This window comes from Ixodes scapularis, unplaced genomic scaffold (genome assembly GCF_016920785.2).
Source record: "Ixodes scapularis isolate PalLabHiFi unplaced genomic scaffold, ASM1692078v2 PGA_scaffold1__304_contigs__length_218370807, whole genome shotgun sequence".
Taxonomy (NCBI): Eukaryota; Metazoa; Arthropoda; class Arachnida; order Ixodida; family Ixodidae; genus Ixodes; species Ixodes scapularis.
In genome coordinates, this window is record NW_024609846.1 from 160,515,314 (window position 1) to 160,535,842 (window position 20,529).

General features: G+C 51.8%; 1 protein-coding gene across 1 annotated transcript in view; it reads right to left on the reverse strand.

The window, feature by feature from the left end:
* The window catches only part of LOC115332642 (3 beta-hydroxysteroid dehydrogenase/Delta 5-->4-isomerase type 3-like), a 60,495-nt gene that overhangs the window by 25,496 nt on the left and 14,470 nt on the right, over positions 1-20,529 (reverse strand). Inside the window, exon 3 of the mRNA XM_042290982.1 lies at positions 997-1,133. Coding sequence (XP_042146916.1) covers positions 997-1,133 — 137 coding nt within the window. The remainder of the gene's footprint in view (positions 1-996; positions 1,134-20,529) is intronic.

Below are 20,529 nucleotides of genomic sequence, written 5' to 3' on the forward strand. Positions count from 1 at the left end.
AAAGCGAGACCACACGGTGCATGCATGCCTATAATAAAAGGTATTCGCTAACAACCCACTGAAGTACATATGATACTTAAAACACACGATATTCCGATAGTTGTAGAACATATGCATATATTATCCAACAGCGCACAAAAAGCGCAGTACTATGCATCGAATGAGCTTGACAAGCTCCCTCGCATTTACTGCCCAGACCTTTATCTGCCACTCTTCTTTTTTTTTGTTTTTTTTTTGTTTTGTTTAGCGTAAAATTTCTTTTGGGTTGTTGCTACGGATTTTGTGAAGCCGCATTTTGTGAAGCAGTGGCCAGTGACGTCACCTGACGTTACAGTTTCCCAGCTCAATTAAGGGGGAAATTGACGTCACATGACCTCAACACCAATTCAGTTTCACCGCTGAATTTAGCGTGGAATATGACGTCGACATTATGTCACGCGTTGAGGTCGTGTGACGCTAAACGTTTGTGATGCAAGAACGCTTCACGTATCCAACACGATTGCCTAGAACTTTTCCATTCAATTTTTATCTGTGTACTCTGATTGTGTACTGTTTTAGGTGTTTTTTTTTTTTTATCTTTTTAAACTTTTTATGTGCCACCACACTGTAACCAATAGGTTGTTCTGGGGCATTATACAAATAAAGGATTATTATCATTATTATTATTATTATTATAACTTGATCCCAACCATAAACACTTCTGTGAAACACGCTGACTTCTTTTTTTTTTTGAGAGAGAGGGAAAGGGGGGGGGGGCTTTGACGATTTGTTCTTGAAAAGACAGTCGTGCAGTCGTGAATGATTAGCTGAGTTGCAAATGTTCCTCGCACACCGGTGTTCGCGTTCGAACCCGTTCGAACATTGAGCAGAGAAAAAGGCAGCCTGTCTTGGGTCTACCCACGGATCCTTTCAATCAGAGCTTGTTGATTTGACGTCCCTGCACGCCCTCATCTTCACCTGTCCCAGCGCTAGAGGGACGGGCATCAGAGAACTCACCTGGAAGCCCTTGCCGATCCGGACCAAGGTGTTGAGGGTCCATCCGGCGCAGCGCATGAACTCCGTCACAAGTCTCTGGTCCTGCTCGCCGTAGATGGGCGTCTGGTGCAGCACCAAGGTTCGGAGGCGGGTCTCTCCTGCGGGACGCAGCGAGAACGTTTTAAGTGTTGCTTTACGCAGCACCGTTTTCTCACGTTTGCTTCAACGTTACTAGCATAGCTCAGTTACGTTACCGCCCATAGACGCACCTTGCACCGAGCTGTGCCCCCCACTCCCCACGGCTCGCCTACCGTCGTGGAAGACGCCATCTTTTTTTTTTTCTTTTTGCGGGTGGGAGGAGGTTGTTATGGTAACTGCAGAGTATTTTATGAAATGCATATGTTTCGAAGCACAACATTATGGCGCACCGTGCATTCACCAGGGCGCCCATCAAACCACTCTGGCATTGTGGCCGCGAGGCGGCTATGCAGGTGCCTCGCCTCAGACACGATCACATGGTCGCGTCGCCGCGGGGTCGATCGGTATCTCGAATTCCGCTCCCGACGTGCCGCTTGCTCTTTTAGCCACTGGATGGCACTGCAGGCGCCACAGGGCGGGCGGGGAGAAACCTTCTTGTTTATCGATTGAGATACAGTCGGTGGACCAGGGGGCGAACAGCCTCTTACCGCTCATTCACACTGGAAGCGGATCCGCGTTCGCAAAGCGGTTGCGAACGCGGTTATATAAAGACCCAGAACAATTGCACGCGCACTCGACCGCATCATGGATCTTTATACAACCACGTTCGCAACCGCTTTGCGAACGCGGATCCTCTTCCAGTGTGAATGAGGGGTTAGGACTCCGGACGCTACCGAGACTCAGGCAAGTGTGTGGCGACCGGATCTAGGGTAATCGCGGGACACGAGGCCTGGGGGCCCTCTTTGCGTTTAGCTTTGGCTAAACGTGCGTTTGTAGATATTTGTGTAATGTCCCGTGTATTTGGTTCAGATTGAGTGTTTTGTAGTGTTGTGTTCTATGTACCAATAAACGGGGAGCGGTATCCCGCTCCCGTGAAAGAACAAGGCTGGACTCGGGTTGTTGACGGACCACGTGGGAAAAAGCGAATCGGCGGCGGCACGCCATTTCCTACAAATGGCGCATCAACGTGGGGCAGGTGAGCCGTAATTACGGTCGCAAAGTCCGTCGACGACACTGCGTGAAAGTTCACGCGGGGCGGTCCCCCTGGTTGGCGGGTCTATACCGCGGCACTGCGAAGGTAGGAAGGGTATACACCAACTCATGTTTACAAACAAACCGGAGCGCCCCTAGCGGACGCCACCGGCGACGCGCATGCGCGGTGGATGGTGGGCAAGAAGCCCGCCGTCGCCCATAAACAAACCACTGAATTGCGTTGTTGTCGGCGTCGGTGGGAGTCCCCGTGCTCTTTTTCGCGTTGGAATTGTTGATTCTACGTCCTCCTAACAATGTCTGACTACTTGAGCGGCTTCAGCAAAACTATCGAGGCAAACTTTGCGTGAATAATGTGACGTGCGGCGATTCATTTCACGTGGACGCCGCAGAATGGGCGCTAAAGCCTGACTCCCACGATAAGATTCTGCTCGCTATTTTAAGTCGCGACGTCGCTCGGACTGCAAAAGCGTGGACCGTAGCTGAGATGGTGGACATCGATACTGAAAACCGCAAGTAGAATCGGGCATTACAAGTCGGTGATGGCCACTGGTAACAATGATCAACAACTTCTTGTATCTGTTTACACTTAGCCGACTTACCCCAACCAACCTTCAAATGTGTTTTGAGGCCTGCACTTAGTTCTTATCGCAATTACCGGGTCAACGTTTGGTTTACGGGCCGCTGTCGTTTGAACGAGCTGACGACAAAAAGCAGCCAAGTTTGAAAGAGCAGACGACAGTTCGAACGCACGCGCAATGGATTACGGGCAAGAAGCACCGCGTCCCGCGTCAACAAACCATTCGAATGTCACGTTGTAGGCGTCTGTGTGAGTCTGCATACTCTTTTTCGCGTTGGAGTTGTCGATTCTACGTCCTCATCGCAATGTCTTACCACTTGAATCGCCTGAGCGAAATTATCAAGGCTCGTTACGCCGCTAAACTTTCCGTAAATAATTTGACGTGCGGCGATTCATTCGCATGAACGCTGTAGAAATGGACGCCAAAACCATGAAGAGATTCTTGTAGATATTTTCGGTCGCGACGTCGCTCGTGCTGCAAAAGTGTAAAAGGTAGCGGCGATGATCGACGTCGATACTGAAAATCGAAAGCAGGAACAGACCAAGCGTAACAAGTAGGTGATGGCCACCGGTACCAATAATTAACATCTTGTATCTACTGTTTACACCGAGCCTACTTAAGCCTTTTGAGGCCTGCAATTACTTCTTATTGCAATCACCGGGTCAAAGTTTGGTCTACGGGCCGCTTTTGTTTGAATGAGCAGACGACAAAAAGCAGACAACTTTGAAAGAGCAGACGAAAGTTCGAACGATCAGGCGGCCGTGTGAATTTGAAGACGCACTGAACCCGTGGGTGGTCCGGACAACTTGGGGTTTTTCTCTCGTTCATGTTAGAACAAAGCGAATACATCTGGCGACCACAAATTGTGGCCCGCACACGCAATGGTAGTTCGACAGCGTCTGGTTTGCCTTTTTCACGGCTACTATCCACGTTCTCGGACGAACGGAGGGTGCAAAAACACATGAAAACTGATCTTCAAACCTTTCCAGACTGTCTTGGTAAAGGCCCCATCGCAGCATTTTGACGAGAAGGCAGGTCTTTTGTCTCGTTTCTTCCAAAGGAACACAGGACTGCATGTCTGGCACGGCGACTTCTGCCCACCGCCCCAGACCGGAAGTGCGTCCGGCGCGCCACCGTCGCGGCGTGACGTAGGAGAGTTGAGTTGGTGTATACGTCCAAACAAGTGTTCGAGATGGCCACGGGTATTTTCGCGCTCACGGATTTAACGTTTTTGCCCGACGTCGACGGGGCTGGCGGAGCGGAACGCCGCGGAGATGACCGCAGCGTTGGGTCCGGACATGCCGACGGTGTCGCCAGTGGTGTCTATGCCGCAAAGCACGGAGATATTTGTGAATCCACGGCGTTGGTTGCGGCGTTCGCGCACGCCTTACAGAGCATGCAGAGGGGAAACGCCGACGCCAAAAACCCTTATCCGTATCCCGGTGCCGGAGTACAGCGGGCACAGCGATGGAGCTAAGAGCGCGACCGGCTTCTTGCTGGCAATCCAGCGATATCGGAAGGCTACCAGCCTGACCGAGCAGGAGACGTTGGGCAGGGTTCTGCCGGTGGCTCTCGTGGGTCCGGCGGCCAGGCGGCATAGCCTTGTGGGCGAGTCAGCCGGAACACTCGACGAGTTTACAGCCCTCTTCCGACAAGAGTTCTTGCCGGCAGACTACGTGACAAGAATACGCAGGGAACTGGAGGAAAGAACACAGGCTCCCGCTGAGCCCTTCGCGGAGTACCTGCGGGCAATGCAGGGACTCCTGCAGATCGCCGATCCGAATGCTACGAACCAGGTGCAGGCCGAGATGGTGGTGAGGCAGACGCACACCACCTTTACGCGGTATCTGCGTGGACGCCCATTCGGAAGTCTGAGTGAGCTCGCACAGGAGGCGCGCAGGGTTGAGGCCGACATACCGGCGGAGCGGAGGTACCACCTTCCCCAGCATCGACCGACACGCTCGAACCCCGATGCGCTTGGCACGGGCCGATGCCACGTGGGTATCGACGGGGGGAGGCTGCAATGGCGGCGGCCAGAGGGGAGCCGAGCGGAAATCCCTGGGAGCTCACGGACGACGCCGCGGAGCCAGGATCCCGCCGAGAAGAGAGCGCGGCCGTCCACGCGACGGGATTCCGGCCTACCGGCGCACCACGGATCACCGCAGCACAGGAGCAGACTGCCGCCGACCTGCCGCCACAAAGGGGTGGGCGCTTCGGACGTCCCACTGGGGAGGATCCTATCCCAGGTTGGCGAGGCCGCTGCTTTCGGTGCCACCAAATCGGGCTGCACAAGGGAGATTACGGGAAACGGAGGAGGCCGCCGATAAAGTTATCGACGGCTATAGACCGTTTTACTGAAAGAGGGCGAGAGAGAAAAGGGAAAAGTGGTACCGGCGCTTTCCCCCTTTCTGATTGTGTAGAAAGAGTGAAAGTCCCGGATGAGAGGCTTGGCCGGTGTTGGGTGTCTGCTGTGCCCCAACTTCGTTCGCGCTTTCTTTTTTTGTTTTGAACTCGCAAACTTAATTTGAGTAACGGGCTTCGATGGCAACAGTTCCCCGGTCATCGGGACACCATTGCACGGTCATAGGGTGCACGAATAACGACAGAAAGCGTCGAATACTGTCCGAGGACCTATGTAGCTTGCAATGAATCCGGCAAGGCGAGAGCGGCTGCAATGTCTTTAAGCTCCATCGCTTTCCACATGACCCCGGTCTTGGCGGCAGTGGGTTGCGTTCGTAAACCGAAAAGACATTTCCTCAACACCATCTTCTCGACTATGCTCGGAACAGCTTGTGAATGGAGCGCGCACCGAACGCTGTACCGCCGATGAACATGGGGTACACTCGCAAGGTGTGTGCCAGTTTTCTCGTGATAATTGCTTTTTCAGCTTGTAAAATTTTGTAACTGAATTTATCTTAATATTGATAATTTGCAGTGGTGACTGACTCGATTTCATCATTTACAACACTTAGTTGAAGGCTTATTTCCGCCGCCGGGTGAGGCTAGAAATTGTTGAAAAGGTCGTTCTATCGGGTTTTCCTGAATAGCGATCCCCTGCGCGATACCAGAGAGCCGGCAAAAGCGCTCCTTGGAGTGCCGCTGGTGGGTTTTTTGGGTTGTTTCCGTTGATTGGGCGCTTTGAAGCGCTGGATAATCGCTTCAGGGTACGACTCGTGTGTCGCGATCTGCGTCTTAGAGCCTAGTGTGTACGTTTCTTTGTTCGAGTCATGGTATCCGCCAGTGCGGCAACGGGGGGAACAGCGGCAGCGAACGTGTCAGTGATAGAAATTGGAGGCTAGTACTCAAAATGTTGCATCAAATAGTAAAATAATTCGTGGCTGCTTTGACGCTTTCTGCGGTTCGATATAAGCACATCTAGAACGTTTTCGTCGTTCATCCACAATGAAATATCGGAACACGGACACGCAAGATAAAGCAGCGCATCAAAACAATATGTAGCAGCTCCGGGTGTTTACAAAAGTTAATTGAGGTTCCCGTTTCGTGTATCGCTTCTTCATTACTAAAAACGGCTGCGTTGAAATGGGCCTATTGCAAGCAAAAATTTATGAACGGTTCATCATTTCCAGTCACGCGGAAAGCGGTGGAGCTTCAAAACATTGCAGCCGCACGTGTCTCGCCGAATTCCATGCAAGCTACGAGGTCCTTGGGCGGTATTCGACGCTTTCTGTCGTTATTCGTGCTCCCTATGACCGAGCAATAGTGTCCCGATGACTGGGGGACTGTTGCCACCGAAGCCCGTGGTTCTAATTAAGTTTGCGAGTCTAAAACAGAAAAGAAAGCTCGAAAGAAGTTGGGGCACAGCAGACACCCAACACCGGCCAAGCCTCTCATCCGGGACTTTTACACTTTCTACACAATCAGAAAGGGGGAAAGCGCCGGTAGCCCTTTCCCCTTTTCTCTCTCGCTCTCAAAATGGCGCTACCCACGATAAAACGGTCTATACGCTCCGGGCGCTGGTGTTTTGAAAAAACCCGTGGCGCCATCTGTCCGACGAAATAAAAACTATTGGTATGTTACCGCGGTTACCGCCCTTCCCGACTGCTTTCGCGTTAGGCTTGCCAGGCGTAAAGTGCAGGCGCACCCGGCTGCTTTCGTTATGTCGTCCGCAACAACGCAGTCGAAAAAGCGCACTTCTGTTTATTGCTGTGTTTACAGCGCGAAACACATGTACGACGAAACCTTCCGATCCGACGTGCGGACTGCCGGAATGACCTTGGGGGGAGAGGGTTCTCGTAGCATCGGAGAGCGTTGAAAACCCTCGCCTCCGGTCGGACGTCGGATCGGACGGTTTCGTCGTACATGTGTTTCGCGCTTTAGACTGCCACAACAGCTACGGAAACACAGCTGGGAAGCTCCCAGTGGTAGAGTTTTACCGCTTTCCAGCAAAGCCGTACGAGGCAGAGCGTCGATGGAAATGGGTTGCAGCGGTGCGGCGCGCAACGTAAGGAAACCTTTTTTTTTTGTCCCTTCTCGATTTTTGTTTGCTCTCCATGATACAGAATTGTTTCTCGCTGGCACAGTTAGACACTGCATTTTTGTGTACAGCGGAGACGGAGACTCCTGGGAACCCGCGAATGGGCAGGCCAGGATTTGCAGCTGCCACTTCGTAGGAAACAAAAAAAGCTCCATCGCTCAGCACCCCGCTTACATCCCCACGATCTTCCCTTCGTCGTACAAGGCGAGATGCAATGTGACGACAGAGACACACTGCTCCATGTTTGCACCACCCACGCACGCCAGCCTTGCAGGTGCAGCTCGCGCCCACGATGAGCCTCGGGTGCGCTAAAAACTGCCGTAACAAAAAAAAAAAAAAAAAATGTGTGTTATACACGGTTGAAGCGAGAAATCAGAACAACAACAAATGAGGAGTGGAAGGGGGGTACGCGAAACCGAACCGGGCGGCACGCTCACCTGAAGCCGGACGTTGTAAACAGCAGACCTCATCTGCGCGAGGCATTTCCCTACAACTTCGCTGGGAGCTGTGGAATGAAGGACTTCTTTCACGCCAAACACGTGACGGCCCGCATAAAGTTGCTCCCCTAACTTCAGTGACTTTTCTTTGAAATATTCTGCGATCTCGTCAATCCTTCTGAAGCCGCAAAAGAGCACCGTCGGATCGCACGTGCGAGCCGCCATTTTCAGATGGGAACATACCAATCGTTCATAGGTCGACCACAGGCGGCGCTGGGGAGCGCAAGCGACGGTGGCGCCGGAGTGGCCGCCCGGAGGGTATACAGACCAACGACCGCAACACCCCATCGACGGTGGGCGTGCCGACGGCACGCCCACCGTCGATGGAACAGCGAAAAGCGCCGCGGCGCCATTTATTTCCCTGACAGTGGCGGAAAAAAAGTTCGCAGCTCTTCTGGATAGCGGGGCTAGTGTGTCGCTAATTGGGGACGAGGTCCTCAGGCATCTCCAACAGAAGTCCGTTCGGGTGAGGCATGGGGAGACCACTTTCCAGTTGGCTTGTGCGTCGACGACTTCGAGGGGAGCAGTGCGTCTCGTGGTACTTTGGAATCAACGCGCGCATAGAGAGCGGTTCGTCCATTTAGCCGGGCTGACTGTACCCATCATTCTTGGACAAGGTTTCCTTGCCAACACCGGCATCATCATTTACGTGGCAAGTGGATTGTACCGAGAAGGGGCACCAGGCACCCCTTTCAAGTTTCCGAGAAAGCTCCATGGGGGCCATGGCGGCAGTGCTGGGAAAAGCGACACAACAGGAAAGAACCGACCGCGACGACGCCATGAGTCACCCAACTCCAAGCTCCGTCGCGCACTGCGACGGAATGAGCCACCCGTTGGCCAATGCCGATGGACTGTCCCGACCAGAGCGAGAGGGGTTGGCTGCTTTGCTGCACAACTTTGACGAAATGTTCACCGAACAGCCGGGCTGCACGAAGCAGGTGCAACATCGCATTGAAACTGGGGACGCGCGCGGTTGGAAGTCCAATCCGCATCCTGTGAGCCTGGCCAAGCGAAAAGCAATAGATGCCGCAGTCGATGAGCTCTTGGAGCCGGGAATTATTCGCCGGTCATCAGGACCCTGGAGATTCCCGGTGGTTTTGGTGCCAAAGAAGAACGGAACATCGAGACTTCGCGTCGATTATCGGCGCTTGAACGCGGTGATCGTAAAAGATGCGTATCCATTTCTGAGCGTCGAAGAAATCATCTCGAATCTGGGGACGACGAACTACATCACTACCCTCGACCCGTGCCCTCGACGCAAGCAAAGGCCACCTCCAAGTGGAGATTAGCCTGGGCGACGAGAGCAAAACTCCATTCGAGTGTCACCGAGGCTTGTTCGAGTTCACTCGGATGCCATTCGGATTAACAGGCGCACCGATAACATTCCAGCGGTTGATCGACGGGGTGCTCGGAGATACCAAGTGGCAGCACGCGCTCGCGTACCTGGACGACATCATTGTGTACTTGGAAACTTTCGAGTTCCACCTTCGTCACCTTGAGGACCTGTTGCGCAAACTACGGATCGCCGGCCTCACACTAAACTCGACTAAAGCCCAAACTGGAGCTACTGAAATCAGCTTGTCGGGATTCCGAATCGAGAGAGGAAAAGCTTCCCCCGACGCGGACAAGTTACGGGCGATCTTGGAGCTCGACCGATGTCGGGGGAGTGCGCCGTTTTCTCGGCATTATAGGATACTACCGAGCCTACATCCCGAATTGCGCAGCCATGCAGGCACCCCTCACGCAATTGCTGTGGAAAGCGGCTCCCTGGAACTGGGAGGCGCCGCAGGAGGAGGCGTTCCTCCAGCTAACCGAGGCCCTGGCGCGTACAGCATCCCTCAAACTACCAGACCTGAGTAAGCCCTTCACGATCCAGACGGACGCCAGCGACCCGGGTCTCGGCGTGGTATACTCTTGCAGGAGGCAGAGGGAGAGATCCGCCCGGTGGCATTTGCCAGCCGGGCGCTGAACCCGGCGAAGAAGAACTACACGGTGAGTGAGCGCGAATGCATCGCCATCATTTTTGCTCTTAAGAAGTTCGATGATTATGTCGAGGGGACGGAATTCACGATCGAGACGGACCATATGGCCCTCCCGTGGCTCCCCCGAATCAAGGAACCCGCCGGAAGACTGGCGCGCTGGGCCTTGAAACTGCAGATGTACGAGTACCGAATTCGGTACCCGAAGGGCACGACAAATGTGGTGGCCGACGCGCTGTCTCGCGCACCCGTCGATCCCCCACCGTGCGAGGCAGCAGACTACGGAGGCGTGGCCATCCACCATGAGACGGGACACGACGGGAAATCCCGCCTCGCGCTCCGCTCCCCACTGGTGGCGTCGCGCAGCTGGCTGAGGCGATTACCTCACTGGGACCGGCGTTCAACCGAACGGAACTGTTTGAAGCACAGCAGAGCGACTCGCTTTGTCGCGCTATCTTCGACCGGCTCAGGCAAGAGATGGAGCCTGACCAGACAGGCGAAAAGACGCTCCGGCACTCTGGAACGCCCAGAGGGCCAAGTGCCACCGCCCAGGAGTCAGACATTGAAGTAGGTGAGCTGGAGTCTTACCTGATTGATGCGGACGGCGTCCCACTGCGCTACTTCCCGGAAGAGAGCAATTCAAGTCAGTCGTTCAAGACCGTGATTCCCTGCGAACTCAGAGTGGCAGCGCTGCGTCATCACGATGCGGACGGTCACGGCAGTGCACCGAAGTCGTGGCATAAGCTGCGCCGTTTCACTACCTGGCCGGGCATGAAGGGGCAGCTGTGCCGGTATGTCCTGAGCTGCGCAGTGTGCCAAGAGCGCAAGCCCAGGGGGGAGGGGGGGCAGACCACCCGGCCTGCTCGAGCCCATCGTGAGTACGCGGCCATGGGAGATCGCGGCCTGCGACTTGATGGGACCCCTGCCGCTGTCAAGCGGAGGCTATCAACATGTGTTGGTAGTCACTTGCCACTTCACCGGATTCGTCGAGATGTTTCCAATGCGGAAGGTGACAGCCAAGAGAGCCCTCAGGAGGCTGCCCGAGGTCTGGTGCCGCTGCGGGATCCCCGAGAGAATGGTGAGTGACAACGCCTCAATGTTTTGCTGGAAAGTCTTTGCGGCAACCTGCCAGGCCCTCGGGATTAAGCATTGTAAGACCATCCCCAAGCAAATGTTACCGAGCGGCGGAACCGCGACATCAAGGCGCTGCTCGGGGCGTATGCTCGTAAGCAGCGGGACTGGGATCTGCACTTGGATTCGATTTCGTTTGCATTGCGGTCCAACCTCGACCGCAGCACTGCGTTCACACCCACGCTGCTGAACTTCGGCAGAGAACTCTCTACGCCGACCGATGCGGTTCTTCGCCCGCGACAAAGCGGTGCCCTCGCACGAGGACTTCGCGACGCGAACAAGAGAGCGACTGCCGCAGGCGCTGGACGCCGCTCGCGGAAACAGGGCTCACGCGCGGGCGGAGCAGGACACCTATGATAAAGCGCACCGCGATGCGCAGTTCGAGGTGGGCGACACCGTTCTTCGGCGAAGTCACGTTTAGAGCGATGCGAGTAAGTTCTCGGCGGCGTTGGCCCCCAAGTAAGTTGGCCCCTTCGTCATCGATTCCTAGAACTCCCGACTGACATACCCGCTGAGGGACCACAATTCTGATCTTGTCCGCGGGACAGTTCACATCGGCGAACTGAAGCCTTTTTTCCCCAGGGAAGGGAATTCGCGGGCGCCAACGATCTCAGAATTTCCTGGGACCACCGCGGCACTGCTACAACACGCGTAGCCGGAGGCCATCCGATGGGATCGGAACCTCGTAGAGTGCGTGGTCCGGGAAAGGGAAGAAGAGGGGGAACGATCCGAAATCGGCGTGCCCGACATTTTTTTTTCCTTTGTGGGTGGGGAAAGGGTGCCTCGGAACCCTGTGTTTTTTTTTTTCTTGTTTTTGCTTTCAATGTTTTTATTTTTTGAGTGCGGCGTTGATGTTGGTGTTTTGGTGCTGCTCCCTCACTGCGCGCGCGTCTTGGACTTTTCCCACCTTGTGCGTGCTGTGCGTCGGGAGACGGCGTTCGGCTGGTAAACTGTCATCGGCTCTGCGGCTGCTGCCTCGAGACGCGGCTTGGTGTGCACCGATTGGTCCTCTTCTGGAAGACGACGAAATGATGAGTCGCCGGTTGGACGAACACCAACCTGGGCTGAACTCCTCGTCTTTGGGCAGCGTATTCCCCGGCCGGAACCACATCTCGGGGAGCCTCGTTGGACATCCGCGACGCCACGCACGACGCCGGGGTGCAGTTTTAAGTAAAATTGGACTTCCAGCCCGCATCGCTCCGGGAGGCCTGTCACAGCTGGGTCACAACCACAGTCCCTCTCCGGCGCACCACTCCATGGGGGGGGGGGGGGCAGTCTCATGGTAGCCAGACACATTGCTCGGGGACCCCGTTGCACTGAAGGCCGCCGCCAAGCCCGACGTCGACACAGTCTACTGTGAGGTGTGCGGTGGCCGCGCACCCAGACCTCGGGCGAACTGATGGACCTCAGTGAGGACGACCCATGAACCAGTGGTGTGTGTGTGCGTGTGTGTGTGTGTGTGTGGGGGGGGGGGGGGGGGGGGGTCTCCAGGCCAAACAAAGCGACGGTCCTCCCGAGAAGCCTAGCCGTACGTCTGAATTCCGGCGTACTTCGATTTTTAGGAGAGGGGAGTATGGCGCACCGTGCATTCACGAGGGCGCCGTTCGAACCACTCTGGCATTGTGGCCGCGAGACGGCTATGCAGCTGCCTCGCCTCAGACACGATCACATGGTCGCGTCGCCGCTGGGTCGATCGGGATCTCGAATTCGGCTTCCGACGTGCCGCTTGCTCTCCTAGCCACTGGGTGGCGCTGCAGGCCTCACAGGGCGTGGCGAGGAGAAACCTCCTCGCCCATCAGGGGGGCAGGGTTGCCAGGTTGGGCTATAAATTGCCGAATTGGGCTAGTTTTATTTCCAGTTGGCGGGAAAAAGTGGTAGTTGGCTATTTGGCTAGTATTGGGTTATTTCTAACCCGTGCTGGGCACGCTAAAATGCATCAAAACACTTGTGTTTATAGGTTCGAATATGGTATTTTCATAGTAAGTTACGTAAACGTTTCGCGCTTCAGTTTGTTAACCCTGATAAGTATGCGACAGCAAGCAAATTCGTCTGCTCTTTGTGCACAATTCTTTACCCCCGATTCTTGACCGAATGTAATCGCGTGCTGTTATTCCTCCATCTCAACCAGAGACGGCGCAATTCCTTGCGACCCCAACAGTACTTCCTGTTCGGCGCATTCTTTAGGTTGGCTGTTGATTGGCGTGCACCTATCCTTTGTGTTTAAATCTGTATAGTTTTCCCGTGACGTCTTTCTGGTCACCATGCCCCGATACTAAGCGTCCCATTAATACAGTGGAAGGTTTGTTGCTTAGGTTACCACTGTCCAACGCTGCAGTAGAACGCGTGTTCAGCCAGGTCACCCTCACAAAGACGGACTTGCGAAAGAGGATGTCGATGGAAACGCTGAAGAACATTTTGTATGCTAAATTCGGACTGTGAGGCAAAAAGCAGTGCTGCAAAGACTATGTTCCTTCAGAGGTTTTTCTGACACGTTTTAATACCGCAGTGACGTACCCGTGCCCTGCCATTGCTTCTGCGAACTAGTTGTGTGAATAGTTTTATTTGATGTATCAAAATGTATTATGTGTCTTTTGAGTTTAAAATAAACGTTTCAAATTGTCAGTTTAGTTTTTGGCTATTTTCGGGCTACTTTTCTGGATCGACATTTGGCTATTTTTGGGCTATATCTGGTAGACATTTGGCGGGTCAGAGTACAAACACTTGGCAACCGTGCTAGGGGGCGAACAGCCTCTTAGGACTCCGGACGCTACCGAAACTCAGGCAAGTGTGGGGCGACCGGATCTAGGGTAATCGCGGGACACGAGGCCTGGGGGCCCTCTTTGTGTTTGGCTTTGGCTTAACGTGCGTTTGTATACATATTTGTGTAATGTCGCGTGTATTTGTAGTTTAAATTGAGTGTTTTGTAGCGTTGTGTTCTATGTACCATTAAACGGGGAGCGGAATCCCGCTCCCGTGAAAGAACCAGGCTGGACTCGGGTTGTTGACGGACCACGTGGGAAAAAGCGAATCGGCGGCGGCACGCCATTTCCTACAGCGTCTAGATAACGTTTCGCCGTACTTTATGGAACGCGCAGTTTTCAAAGGGAAATCTAGATGGCGCTTCAAACGACGGGGAGGCGTATTGAAGGGAGTGAGGGGGGGTACCCCCCGCGGCGGGAGTTGCACAACTGAGGTAACCTAGTAACTTTGGTTTGCTGCTTACACTACGTATAAGTCAGCGAAACATTCGTGTCTTAAACGTCGCGTGCCAGGCTCTCTCCTTTAACTGGCAGCCACGCTTACAACCCCACAATGCGTACTGTATCTGACATGATACCCTTCTGTAAAAAAGGTTCCCCAATTAACGCAGAGCAGAAAGGCAAGGCGAGTGCATGCTGCCTCAGACCTGACACATAATCGTACTCATCCGGACTAAACGTGATAGTCCGGGCCTTTGCTAGCTCCCGCTAGCAATGCAAAGTTATAAAAAACGACATACGAAAGTTTTTAGCACGGGTGCAGCGCATACACTTTTTCATATCTCGGTTCCTAGATGTATGGCTGAAGCTCCGACCTTTGGGCGCACATTCCTTTTGGTCTTCACCTTTCTGCCCGATCGAAATGATTATTTCTTAGCGAAGAATGATCCGCCTGGATCTGGATGAGCATCGTACCGGTGTGCGATTGTGTACTACTATTACGCGAATACGTGAAGCACGTAATAGACCCAGGCTAATAGTCGCACCGGTTAAATTTCTCATTTACGGTGGGTAACAATATAGTTATACGCCGACATACTATACCCCTGCTGTCTAAACAACTAACGACTAGTTTGTTAGTTTCTTTTTTATTCATTTCGTCGGGCTTGCTGGTGATTAAACACAGGGGGGGGGGGGGGGTGCGTAAGCATTAGAAAGTGCTAGAAAAACCGAACGCTTAACTTCCCTCGCAACAGAAAATCGCTATTCTTTCAATTTTTCATTATGTAATGTACAAATTTTTGTATAATCGCAGAAAATCTTTGCCTTTAATCAGTTTGACTCTGCCAAGTTGAACTTCATGAAGCAAAAAAGGGGGAAATAAAAAATTAACGATTTTTGTCCGGCGGTGGTCGCTAGATCTGTTCGTAGCATATAAGCTCCCGCGGGTAAAGGGAACGTGCCACCCAGCGAAGTTTGTCGGTTTTTTGCCACATTCTTGCTCCATGAAGTTGAAACGTTGAAACATTGTCATTTTCCATCTTAGGCGATGGGCTACATAGGAAAAGAGACGCTCGATACCCCTAGAAGGCAAATAACAACGCAAAAACAAAGTATTAATAAATAAAAAAAATCAATTATCCAGACGATGTACGCTTTTATACAATTTCAGGTTTGTTTCGTGAGGTGACATCAATTTGGATGCAAGAATATTTAGTAGTTCAGAGAGTGTGTATTCAACTATTTGACGCGTAAAGCTCAGCCCTTAGAAAATAGGACTCTGCGAAGATAGCGCGAACGCCAGTGTTTATTGTGTCAGGACTCAGGACCCGCTTTGCGGAGACACGCGCTTGAATCTTCTCAGCAGAGATGGCAAAATTACTTTCAAAAAGTAATTAAATTACATTACAAATTACCGCAGACTAAAGGTAATGAGATTACATTACAATTACTTTCCAAAAGTAAAGAGATTACATTACAATTACTTTCCAAAAGTAATGAAATTACTTTTGAAATTACTTTGACATGTGACTTTTGAATACTTTGAGGCAGTAATTCGTGCTCATTTTATTTACGATATACACCAACACAGTGTTTACAAAACAAGCCCTCGTTTGCCCCCACAGCGCGTGTGCAGGAACCAGATCCAGGAGAAGCGAGGCGCTGCGCATGCGCAGTGTCTACAGCAGCGCCACCGCCGTAATGTGACGTCAAAGAGCTGAGCTGGCCTATATGTACCACAACTCAGATCTTCCTTTTCACACCGCAACAACCTTATGTGTCTCAAAGTGAACCGTACTGAACAGTGGTTTTGCTGGCGCACACGACATAAGTCTTAAACATGATGAATAGCTTCTTTAGATGTGACTCAGAAAGACAGTCGAATCACCGGTTTCGCTGTTTATTCAACAGTGAAGGTTCTTACGAAAAGGGTGATATATTTCCGCCTTCCTGATTTAGCAGCTGTAGTCCGTGTCAGTTGGCCAAGTCGGGCGATGGCAGCTCGTTCTTACAAGGAGTCGTCACGTGGAGCGTTTCCCTTCCGCCTCGGACGCACTATATTTCTATTCTCCCAAGAGCACTATTCTCGGTGGTAACTTTTCTTGGCAGTGCAATCGAGAGGAGGAGAGCCTGCGCACCACCTTTATTCAGCGCTCAAAATGGGAGGGGGAACGCGTGCCTGTACCCTCCACTGCATTGCCAAGAAAAGTTGTCGCCGAGTATAGATGATCGATTTCTGGTCATTCCTTTCAAGCAGCATTTCTCCGAAACACCCCAAGAGTCCAAGTTTTTGCTCAGTGTCACGCAAAGGGCCCGGATAATTGCTAAGCAGAAACGTCGCCAGTTGGGGAATGGCGCGAGCTTCCTAAATCGTGTACAAAGGTGGGGGGGGGGGGGGGGGGGGGGGGGGGGGGGGATATCTGCTTGTAGGCATATTCCCGAATAAACTTCCAGGAAGGGAAGGCAGCGAGGCATATCGCGAGCGGCACCTGCTTTGCTCGGGGACGCACGAAGCGTTCTAGGGTTTTGACAAGGCATTTGGAATTGACTATTTATTGCGGTCGTTTGTTGTTCACAATGGTCGAAGCATACAGTGTGACCTTGATCACACTTCGTCCCTAAGCTGACGCACCCTCAGCTTAGGGATGAACGGATTACGAGACGGAATGTCCAACGAGCCTGAATGTCCAACGAGACGAAAGATCCAATAATGGATATTCAGGCACGTTGGACATTCAGGCTCGTTGGACATTTCGTCTCGGTTGGATCTTCCGTCTCGTTGGACATTCAGGCTCGTTGGACATTCCGTCTCGGTTGGATCTTTCGTCTCGATGGACATTCAGGCTCGTTGTACATTCCGTCTCGGTTGGATCTTTCGTCTCGTTGGACATTTAGGCACGTTGGACATTCAGTCTCGCCTGTCACGTGCTAGAATAATTTGCCCTCTTAAATCTACAGACTTGTGTGTATATTTATTCCGCGTTCCTGCACGCTTATGGCCTGAATGTCCATCGCGACTGAATGTCCAAGGAGTCTGAATGTCCAATCGGTCACGTGACAGCCGAGACGTAATGTACAACGAGACGAAAGATACAATCGAGACGGAATGTCTAACGTGCATGAATGTCCAACGAGACGAAAGATCCAACCGAGACGGAATGTCCAACGAGCCTGAATGTCCAACAAGCCTGAATATCCAACGGATATGGAATGAACCTAGCAGAGAATTTATAAGATATTTCTTTTTTCGAGTAGTAGGATTACTGATAGTTACGGCGGTGAAAAATGCGTTCGATGGAAAGGGGAACCGGCCATTTCGATGCGGAGATATCGGTGCCCTTTCGTTTCGGTACGGGGTCGTTTCGGTACGGGGTCGTTTCGGTACCGGTCTTTTCGATGCACGGCTATTTTCGTGTGTCGCTGAGCATGTCCCGCTGACATTGCCTCTGTGAAGTCCTCCCAAATAAAATTAAAATTATGCTCGTGTATTTTGTAGACTTCATAAAACCCCCAAAACAGTGTATTTATTGTAAGCAGTGAGAGTGCAGGCGAGCTGGTAATCAATCGACATCTTGTAAACCCTGAGATGGGGAACGATAAAAAAACGGACGAACACAACAAAATCTCTTGAGATTTTGTTGTGTTCGTCCATTTTTTTATCGTTCCCCATCTCAGGGTTCACAAGATGTGTATTTATTGTTCGTTTTATATATCTAAATATAAAGATGATTTCTATAATTAAAAAAAAAAAAATGGCGTGGAAAAGATCACACATGCTACAAAACCAATTACCGAACTCGTTGACCATGGACAATCGGTCACGCGTTTACTTTTTAGAAGGTCGTAACTCTGGCGCGGAAACAAGAGTGGGATCCACGAGAATTCTTAGAATCGTTAATCGTGCTTATCCCCAGCCACAGTCTTCTGTACGTATTGTACGAGTTGCTGTATTTTCCTTGTTGGCGTCCCTAGTCGCGCAAAGATAATAGAGAGTTTTAGAATAGGGGGCCCCAACGCTTTGGGTAACCCAAAGCTTTGGGGTACCCAACGCAACGACACCTCACGCAGCGTGCTTATAGAATAGGGTTTGTGACGACGCAACGCGGCACGCTCGCCTTTTTCGCATGCAGCGCCATTGTGGACAACGAACGAACTTCTTAACAGTGAAAAATGATTAAAACGCAAAACATTTCCGCCGAAACGACACTTTATTGTGGCTTGCGGTTAAAAGAATAGGGAGGGTAACACCAGTTGGAACGGCACAGCAAGGCCCATCTGCCGACCGTCTCTGAATCAGAAGATTTACTTCTCTGGTCAACAAGAGAGTGCACGCCCTCAAATACCAGGCTATCATGTGAGCCAATGGAATTATCTGAGAACTGGACGGGCCATTCCCCGGTCACAGGCACGACGCTGGTAGGTGTAGCTTGCTGTTAGCTCATCCTCTAGCTGAAGCAGCACGACAGTTATAGAGAGTTCTATAATCGGGGGTCCCAAAGCTTTGGGGCCCCCAAGAAATAGGGGCTCAGCACTGCGCATGCGTAGAACCCAAACTCCGTTTGGGGTTTTGGGTTGGCTCGCGCCCCCAACGTGAAATTCGAGAAATAACGTGGGGCCCCCAATTGCTTGGGGCCGGGTTGTATATCGGCAAACATGGCGGCGCCCTTTTCGCTCGCTTCGGTGCAAATTCGTCATGGTCGCTGCAGTATTAGCCAATTTCATTGCCAATGAATAGTGCAACCGGCTTTCGCTTTGCTTAATCTCGCTCAAGTCACAAAGAATGAGCGGTGGGCTCACCCCATTTTAAAGATCGTACCTGATTCTGGCCGTTCCTAAGCCTAAACATACGTCGTAACTGTTGACATGGTGACGTATTGCTACTCCGCGGCTAAAGGCTCGTTCACACAGACCCGTTTCTTTCTTTTTCTTTTTTTTCACGTTAAGTTACGAAAAGTAACCGGGAAATCTGTGCTTCGTGTTAAACTGTGCCAGCAGCAGGTCGACCCGGTCGCGGATGGCCCGCGTGGGGAAATTTCTTCCGATTGCTTCGGGGACCCTTTCGGCCATTCAAGTCCATCTCCTGGAATCCTGGAATGAGTTAGTGGCACACACTTCGCGTATAGCACATAAATGTCATCGTCGATCGAGAAGCGAACGCGCGCGGGAGCCTTCTCTTCCTGCATTTTCTTTTGGCCTTGGATCGGCCTCGGCTCGTTCGGCCATCCCATTTCGGGTGTAGCCGAAACAATCCAATCCGTAGCGCTCTAATTTGGCGCTTGTTCTCGTAGTAACATAGAGAGTTGAGCTAGCTTGTACATAGAAGACATACCCAAAAACAGCGCACAAGTACAGGAGGAAGATAACAAAACACAGGAAGGGGCGCTGACTCCCAACTTATGTATTGTGAAAGAAAGAGAAAGAGGAAGCTTCAAATATGAAGCCCACGTTGCTGTTTTTCTTTCTTCTTTTTTCTCATCTTTTTTTTCTTCGTGACCTTATAATGTCAGTTTTCTCCTTTTCTACTGCAACTTAGTAATTTATATGTTTTTATTCTTTCTTCTTTATACCTTGTTTGTGCGCGTGGGCTTCATGTCTGAAGCTTCCTCTTTCTCTTTCTCTCACAATACATAAGTTGGGAGTCAGCGCTCTTTCCTGTGTTCTATTTCCTTCCTCCTTTGCTTGCGCGCTGTTTTAGGTATGGCTCGTTCTCGATATTTTTGGGTGTGCGCTTTGACCATATGCAGCCGAAGATTTAGGCCTTCAACTATGCCGAGACTGAGACGAACGCGAGCGCGCATACTCTGCGGGCAGTTGCACTATTTAGATCTGAGCTGGAGCGACTTTGAAGCCTTGAAATACTTGTTTTCAAGATGCAGGTATCGTGCCACCGAGTAGCAATACGTTGCCATGTCAACGGTTACCGCGTATGTTTAGGCTTAGAAACGGCCAAAATCGGGGACGATCTTTAAAATGGGCCGAGCCCACCGCTCATTCTTTGTGATTTGAGCCAGATCAAGCAAAGCGAAAGCCGGTAGCACTATTCACTGGCATTTAAATGGGCTAATACTGCAGCGACCATGACGAATTTGCTCCGAAGCGAGCAGAAAGGGCGCCGCCATGTTTGCCGACGCAACCCGACCCCAAGCGCCAACCCAAAGCCCCAAACCGAGTTTGGGTTCTGCGCATGCGCAGTGGTGAGCCCCTATTTCTTTGGGGCCCCCAAGCTTCGGGGGCCCCTATTCTAAAACTCTCTAATGTCCCCCGCATGGGAGAAAAACGACTCATTAAATTGTTAGTATTATTGTCAGGTCAAGTCGGTGTAGTATCTGTAATTACACTAAATTGTAGTTCTTTTCCAACAATGCCACGTGTTGGGCTAGTTGGTTTGAGGCGAACATCTTGGGAATAAACAGCGGCAAAGAAACTTTGACAAGATTATTGTCGTGTTTGTTCCTTTACTCTGGTCCAAGTTCCACGATGTAG